The following is an 8,597-nucleotide window of genomic DNA, read 5'->3' as shown; positions in this document are numbered from 1 at the left end:
ATTATACTTGTTAACATTTAATATGCTAGAACTAAGTTATAAAAAGTACTAAAAGTTTATTATAAATATATTTATTTTAAATTATTTCTGGATAGAAACATGTTTTGATCAACCTGGAATGTGTAGCTTATTTGTTTTTTACGAGTTTCAAGAGAATAAGAATGAAAAGTTGGTTTTCTTATTTGAGGATTTTCCCAAATGAATTCCCAAAACTATTCGATAAGATTTATAAGTGAATCTTAATATTGGGTTAATATCTAGTGATAATAGATTCGGTAATGTTGTTTGGATAGAGTTCAAAGATAATTTCTCACATAGAAAAAATGAGTATTAGAAGATATTTCTTTCTTGTTTAATATATATATATATATATATATTGTGATGTTGGTCAAAAGATTAATTGTGACTTTGCTTAATTCAACAAGTGAACACCGTTGGTATTTTATACTTGTCCATCCATCATAATTGTTTGTGTGCATAGGCATATTCGTAGATTTGTATATGAGAAAGTGTTGGAAATATGTGTTAAACTTGTACATGGAATTCCTTGAGTGGATGAGTATTTTATCTTCTCCCTCGGGTAAGAGTTTTATTGATCATTTCGGCCCAAGTTTGCGTTCAAATATAATCCATTAGGCTTGGGTTTACTTATGCTCACCAATTGTTGCATAAGTTGGGTTTACTATCTTTCGAATGTTAGTCTCAAGCCAACTCCAATAGCCAATCATGCGAAAATAACAGTGACAGTCAATATAAATGCAACTAAAATCAAAGACACAAAACTGAGAAAGACACCTACAAACTTTCATGTTGCCTTCGGGAAGCGCTTTACTCAGAGCCATATAGCCACGTTTTAGATGCTTCATATTTTATCCACATGGATCCCAAGGTATGTCGATCCGAGGTATTGTCCTTCTTTGAAGGGCAGTTTGGCTATGTCCCCAGTTCCAAAGCTGGAGAGGTTCGGGGAGCTCCTCCATGATGGAAACGCCTCTGACCGATGCGATTGACGGAAGCACACCTTTGTCCATGGAGTAGGTGTTTACTGTGTTTCAAGAAAGCCCGTGCGCGAGGGACTTCTTCAGTTCCAGGCGTGCGGCTAGCAGGTGGTCAATCTCTCCTCCTACTGCTCCGGCAATGGAGGAGGGGATTAGCACACGCCGGGAACCGAAGCTGCGAAGCAGGCAGAAGATTTGGTTGCAGAATTTCTTTTCTTAAGGGCTTCTCTGTAATTTGGTGGTGGCTGCAGAACTATCCATATCCTTCCTTTGTATTGTACGTATTTATATGAATCTGTACCGTGTGCCTGTTTTCCTCTGACTTGCAAATACAAGTAGCGCATACCTTCAGGCGTGCGTATTAAAAAAACAGTCAACGCCTTCTTGAAACAATACTGTAGGTGTGATATTTTAATTTAGTGGAAAACGCTCATGTCATTCCTAAATGCATGTACTTGCTTGTTCCCTAGAAGGATTAAAACCGAACTGTGTGCAGTGAGTTCTGCTAGAACGACCCACGACCTCTAATTAGCTGCATAGCATTTGGTTACCGAGCAAAATATCACCAGTTAATGGATGGTAGGAATTCTCATCTCTCTACGGTAAATGTGTTTAACATGTAAAAAATCCAAGTCCATTTGAATTTTGTTTTAATTTGGAATAATTGGTTAGTCCAACCTAAGCCCCATGTGTTTCCTTTCTGATGTGACCCCATGCTGCAACTCATTTGTCCCATCCCACTTTTTTGGTCCCTCCTCTAAAAATTATATTCAAAATATTTAGATATTATGAAGTTTGAAATTCAAAATTTATTTGAAACTCGTACGGTCGACAATAATATTCGGCTACCGGGGTTACCGGGGATCCACCCGCCTTAGAGAATTAATTGGGAATCTCGTCCTGCATTGCAAAGTATTACATGTGTCTCCATATCCTCTTGTGTTTCTGAACTAGTTAATTTCATTTCTCAAATGTTGGTGTCCAATTAATTCTTGACATGCTATCTTATATGGATATATCTAATATATGTAGGGATAATAATTAATTACAGCCATATATATGTTTTAAGTTAGGATAAAAATCAATTTCGTTTATATATATATGTGAGGAAAATAATTAATTCAAACTATATATATGTACGGGTAGTGCTATATAAATATTAGGAAGAGGGATATAGCTACATAGCTACAGATCAACCAAAAGAACAATTATAGGTGAAAATAATTTCCAAGCACTACTTATGGCTCCTATGAACACCAATGTGAGGGTTGTGTGCTTGCTAGCTCTTATTGTCATATCTGCCACTTTCGTGCCGTGCCTTGCAGCGGGGAGAAACATAAGTATGTATATTTCCTTAACTATATAAGTTTTATTTATGTGTACTATCCGCATACAATCTTGCAGCAGATAACTTGTGTGCAGTATATGCAAACAAATTAGAGTTGTGGCTATTTTGGTTGATTACCTGCGCAGGTTCAAAGGCCACGAAAACAACAGAGTGCATCCCAACTGATGGCATATGTTCGGAACAATTGTGCGCATATTTATGCGACAATTTAGGTTGGAGTATTGGGAGATGCTACTGCAAAGGCAATAACACTTGTTGTGCCGATTTCTAGTGAAACGACATAGTTGTTGAAATGATGGGTATACCGACCGCCATGTTTACTTTTTGAGAAATAATATATCGTAATGTTGTTTACTTCTGTAAGGATATATAATCATATCTGCCTTTTTTTTTGGGATATGATGAGGCTTGAAAGTGAAATTTCCCTTCGAGCTTTATGTTCGGTTTTAATCTTGTGGGTATATTACGCTCGTATTTACTACTTTCTTGAATCCATAAGAAATGTTGGGAATTCTTGAATCCATATGACGATTATCTTAAGTTGGTGGCTACCACTGCAACCTGGGCATGAATCTCATCGGATATGGGCTTGTTACTTGTTTATCCTTTGTTAGTGTGTGTGGGTCACATTTTTTTTTGTATTTTAGGGAACCGAGGGGCTTATCCTAAATCCCAGAAAATTTCATATAATCACCGGATTTTGACGAGATAATCTTGAGATATTTTCGCAAATTTCCTCATGCTTTCTAAATTAAAAACTTTTTTCATACTAGTGTACTTTTTAGAAAGAGTATCTAAAGCAATTATAGAGGACTGAGTGAACAGAAAATTCCGCCGTATCTCCAAATCTATTGACAACGAAAATACTAGAAAAGTAAAGAGAGAAGTCCAATTTACACCCCTAAACTCATCTCAAAGTTTAGATTATAACCCTCGACTTTACTTTGGTTCAATCTTCAACCATGAATCCTATAAACCGTTCGGAATTGCACCTTCTACCTTTTTTTAACATGTATTGAACCGGTTTTTCTCGCCAGTTAGTGGTTTTTCTTCCTATATATTGTGCCAACTCATCAACATACAACATACACGGTACAAGAAAAACCAGCATAATACAATGCAAGTGATGATTTTGAACCGTTTTTAGAATTCAAGGTTGAAAGTTGAATCAAAATAAAATTAAGAGTTGTAAGCTGAACTTTGAGATAAATTTAGGGGGTAATTGGACTTCTATCAAAGTAAAACAAGAGAACCAGACATAGGCTCGCTGTCGCTAGGCTGCAGCCATCTCAAGATCTGAGTAATTTTGGACATCATGAATAGCATTGTACTATTAATCAAGAGTAGAGAGGAAACATGCTAAATCAGAGCTCTCAAACGAAGTTTGATCCGATTTTACACTAGTCACATCAAACTTGATCGGTCCAAGTTTATTGCAGCCTGCGAACCGAGCTGACAAACACCGCAAGAGCAGGTATAGGGGTACCAATTTGCACAAACACTCGCGAAGCCGAAAGCGCGGATTCAGCTCTCAGCGCGCCGCGGCAGCGGCGGAGGCGCCGTTTCCGGTGGTCGTGGTGACGGCCTTGATCTTGATCCGGTACCTGGGCCGGCGCGGGATGACCTGGCTGGGCCCCATCCCGAACTGGCCGGTCCCCTCCATGAGCGGAGGCCCGTCGTCGTAGACGTAGCCGATGAGGCGGCCGCAGGCGTCGCAGCTGATGCGGGTGCGCTTCCGCTGGATGCCCCAGTAGTCGAGCGTCTCGAAGAATGGCCGGATCCTGTCCTCCGCCGCGAACCGCAGCCGGGACTCGTCCACCCACGAGAAGGACAGCGTGCCCTTGTTCCCCGCCTCGAAGTAGCACCCCGCCGGGTACAGGTGCGCCGCCGACAGGTTCAGGTCCGCGCCGCACGCCGCGCACCCGTACGCCGTGGCCGTGGTGGTGCTCGCCGGAGCAGACATCGGGGGTGTGGGGATTTCTCAGGCTCCGGGGGTGATTTGGATGGTCTTCTAGCGTGTTTGGCAAGAGCAGGGAAGGGGATTGGGAGTTTAACGCCTATTCCCTATCCCCATTTCAATTACCAGGTCCCCCTAGGTAAGAGATTTGTGAGAGTTTAACACGTTAATTCCTTTTCCACTTCCCACCTTAATTCCCATTCCATCAAACCAATCAAGGGATTAAAAGTCACCATACCATAAACTCCCATTCCCTCCCTCTAATTCCCATGAAACAAACAGGCTATTCTTGTTCGTTTTGAGGATTTGGGATTCGGCACGGCGGCTTTGCTTATGTTTTGGTGCGGCCGGCGGCTCACGCGTTGAACCTGCGCGCCGTGTGAGAAAGTTCTGTACCCCGCCCCCGCGGTGTCGGGTGAGAAAATCAACTTCGAGAACATGGACGTGCGGAAACGTCTTCACAACTCTTCAGTCTCGGATGAAAACATAGCAGGACAAAGCTTTGTGGAGACCAGATTTTTCTTTTTAAAGTGAAAATACTAGTACAGTATAATCTTTTATGCTTGACCAAAAAAATCTGGAAACATAAAGTACAAGATAAAAGAAATATAAATGCACAACATCAAGTATACACATTCACCCAATAATAAATAAATACTAGAGCCATGCAACTTCAACATCAAATATTGGTGGCAGTTGCGTCGCAGGATCTCTTAATTTGGCACTCCTTCTTTGAAGTGGCAGGATCCAACATTGATATCAACGTCATTCAACGCTTCCTGGTGTTTGCTAGGCTTGCAGAAGGCAATGTTCCTCTAATTTTCTATGAGATCAATGGTCATTCTTATGGCAAGGGTTATTATGTAGCTGATGGCATTTACCTTTCGTGGGCAACCTTGGTGAAGATAATCTGTAACCCTGAAGATGAAAATTGCAAGAGGTTCGCAAAAGAGCAAGATGCATCTCACAAGGATGTAGAGCGGGTATTTGGCGTGCTGCAATCACGTTGCGGAATTGTTCGGCACCCTGTAAAACATGGAGCCCCGATAGAATGTGGGAGGTCATGACATCATGTATGACGGTGACTGGGAATTCAAGGGTGAGTTGGTTGAGCCATAGGCTGGGTAGCTTCTTGGGAGAACTACTTGCATATGCATAATACATTGCGGGATCGGACCATCCATGACCGTCTTCAAGCCGATTTGATTAAGCACACGGGGACTCATGTGGAAAACCAACATGGATAGTCTGTTTCGATATTCAATTTGACTTGCCTTATTTGTAAAACTATGTGGTTTGTGATTGTAAACTACTCTTGTTTGAACAATATTTACTTTTTTATAATTTGAATTGCCTTGTTAAACTACGTGGTCTAGAGATATCTACAACAATATTTAAGGGTATTAAAACACATAGATATATACACTAAATGTGTATACAAATATAACATAGAATTTATCCAATTATCAACAAATTATTTCAAAGTGATTTTTTACAAGATATGGTTTAAATATAGCTACACAAAAAAAAACAATGCTATACATTACAATTGTATAACAAATAACAATATAGGTAATAATAGAAACACTCAAATGTGGTTATGTATGGCAACTCATAAATGTAAAATTATATTGTTAATATTGTAGTATCATAAAATGAGTTGTAACGAAGTACAAAAGTTTATTATAAATAAAAATATACTTTTTATATTTTTCCATTGGTATAAAATATGTTTGAATGGGTCTTTGTCTAGATTTGTATTTTACGAGGTACTTGATCCAAAGCGATACAAGATAGATGAAAATAAGTTGCATCGCAGGTTGTGTGTATTAATCTAGTCTAGGTATGGGTGGTACTTGTCGCGTGTCCCTGTGCACGTCATGACTGGTGATGTGACTTACTTGACGAGGATAAGGATAAGAAACTTACGTGTGTGAGTTATTATCGACATAACCCTACATTTATCCTAGTTGTGGGTAATTCATTACCGTGTGGTGCTTACATAACAGATCTTGGTGTCCTCCATCTAAGCGAAACTAGTGACCCTCCCAATGCAATTTGAATTCTCGCTCATAGCATATTTCTTTGTATTTATAAGCAAGTATAATAGTAGTATATGTTTTATCAACAAAATTATACCGAGCAACGCTTAGCCGTCAACATGCACCAACTCCAACCGATACAAGTGATATTTTAGACTTTGATTAGTATCCTAGTTTACGACGAGCCCATTTTCTCCAAAACTACTAAGAACCAAACAAAATGGGATTTTCCCCCTAGATTTAAATTGAAGTGTACTTATCTCACGAGGGCGCTGATATGTTCACCATTGTCGTGTAAAGGAAAAAAAAAAGGCAGAGACGTTGTATGTATCAAGCACCACATGCATCCAGTGCCATGTGTTTTTATCGAACGATTTCAGATTCTGGCTGAAAACTGTCACGTAGCTCATAGGGGATCTATCGATATCATCAAGATCTCTAATCTGCCGTTCCCGGCCTCCCCCATATCATCATCAAGACAAGACAGTCATCCAAGATCCGTGGATGAATGATATCCCTTTGCGAACAAGATCGTTGCCTAGCTATCCAAATCCAATGCCAAACCTTTTGAATCACCGCACGGTTTGCACCTTCATGTCAAGTAGGCAGGTTGACATGTGTATTATTGCACATATAAGTTGTAGCTAGTCCTGGATGATCGATGGAGACAGGCATCATTTGGCGTTAGCCGTAGATAAAGTGTTGACGGTCAATCGCTACACCCCCGCTACCGCTGCCCTGCTGCCACCAGGCTGCATCGACGCATGTCTCCGTGGTGCTTGCTGTGGGCGCCTTGGCTGGAGGAATACCCTAACCTTGGACCCTATATCTCTCTCCTCTCGTCTCTGCTAACCATCTCCGCACTACTGCATCTCCGGCCGGCGATTTCTCGGACTCCGGCGTCGTGGTTGCAGCCAGCGGGGTGTGATTTGGATGGTCGTCTTGTTCGTTTTGAGGATTTGGTTTGGTGCGGCTGCTCACGCGTTGAACCTGCGTGCCGTGCGAGAAAGTTCTGTGCCACACGTTGTCGGGCGAGAAAACCAACCTCGAGAACATGGACGTGCGGAAACGTCTTCACAATTCTTCAGTCTCGGATGAAAACATAGCAGGACAAAGCTTTCACGGGACTAGATTTTTCTGTTTCAAGTGAAAAAAAAAACTATATTCTTCTATGCGTGACCAAAAAAAATTCCGAAAACATAGAGTACAAGATAAAGAAATATGAATGCACATCATCACATATACACATTCACCCAATAATAAACAAAAAACTAGAGCCGTGAAACTTCAAAAATTGACAATACACCCGGCGCATCTCACATAATGTTGAGTAGTCTACATTAGGACGACATGGGCATAGCCCAGTAGTTGGAGTTACAGTGGCGCACCACAATGACCAGAGTTCGATTCTTATCAGGAACGGGTTTCTGGAATTGTCACGCCAAGTCCCGCTTCTACTATATCAGTAGTATCATTTGATGACGTGGGCATAGCCTAATAGTTGGAGTTGCAGTGCGCACCCTAACGATCAGAGTTCGATTTCTGTCAGGGACGGATTTCTAGAATCGTCACGCAAAATTCCGCTTGTAGTATCTAGTACCTCCTAGACATTGTTTCATTTTTTTAGTAGTCCACATCAGTAACATGACAAGATCCCCTTCAATAGCGTATATACTCGAGTTCTACAATAACTACATTTTTTTTTGTTGCCTCTATGTAATCATACACCAGAAACTACTTTCAAGATATTTGGTAGACCGCACTCTCTAGAGTAGAGATCTCAACAAATATATTAAGACTACTTTAAAAACATGGGAACACGTACACTGTGATCCATGCGAGCGTCACAAATTAACCTACGACAGCGTCCGATTTGTTCTATTTTACTTTTCTCATGCTTAGTCATTTCCCTTTGAAGATCTTTTTAATAGATAGTGCTCAAATGATGCCATTTGCTACAAAATGCTATCTATATTTCGCACGAAGCAATCTACTTGTGTGGAGAGATGCTGGAATTATATATGAATAAAACTAGAAGTAATATTTAGTAATAGTATTGCATTGTTAATTATACTAATCAAGTAATAGAAAAATATACCAGTTTACAAGATTACGGTTTGGTAAAAATAAATTATATGAAGTACAAAAAATTAGTATAAATATATCCTAGCTATTCTCGAACCGGTTGGAGAATAAATATTCTCGAACCAAATAAATGGTTAGAAAACTATGGAAGTATCTCATTTTTTCGT

General features: G+C 40.2%; 1 protein-coding gene across 1 annotated transcript; it reads right to left on the bottom strand.

Moving 5' to 3' along the window:
- Positions 1–3,650: 3,650 nt before the first annotated feature.
- On the bottom strand, positions 3,651–4,309 carry LOC124686398. Its single transcript, XM_047220348.1, has one exon. The coding sequence runs from the start codon at positions 4,307–4,309 to the stop codon at positions 3,878–3,880; it is 432 nt and encodes a 143-aa protein (XP_047076304.1). The 3' UTR covers positions 3,651–3,877.
- Between the last annotated feature and the right edge of the window lie 4,288 nt (positions 4,310–8,597).

The sequence above is a fragment of the Lolium rigidum genome, chromosome 2, assembly GCF_022539505.1.
Source record: "Lolium rigidum isolate FL_2022 chromosome 2, APGP_CSIRO_Lrig_0.1, whole genome shotgun sequence".
Lineage (NCBI taxonomy): Eukaryota > Viridiplantae > Streptophyta > Magnoliopsida > Poales > Poaceae > Lolium > Lolium rigidum.
Note: the sequence above shows the minus strand (reverse complement) of the source record. Positions and strands in the feature narration are given on the sequence as shown.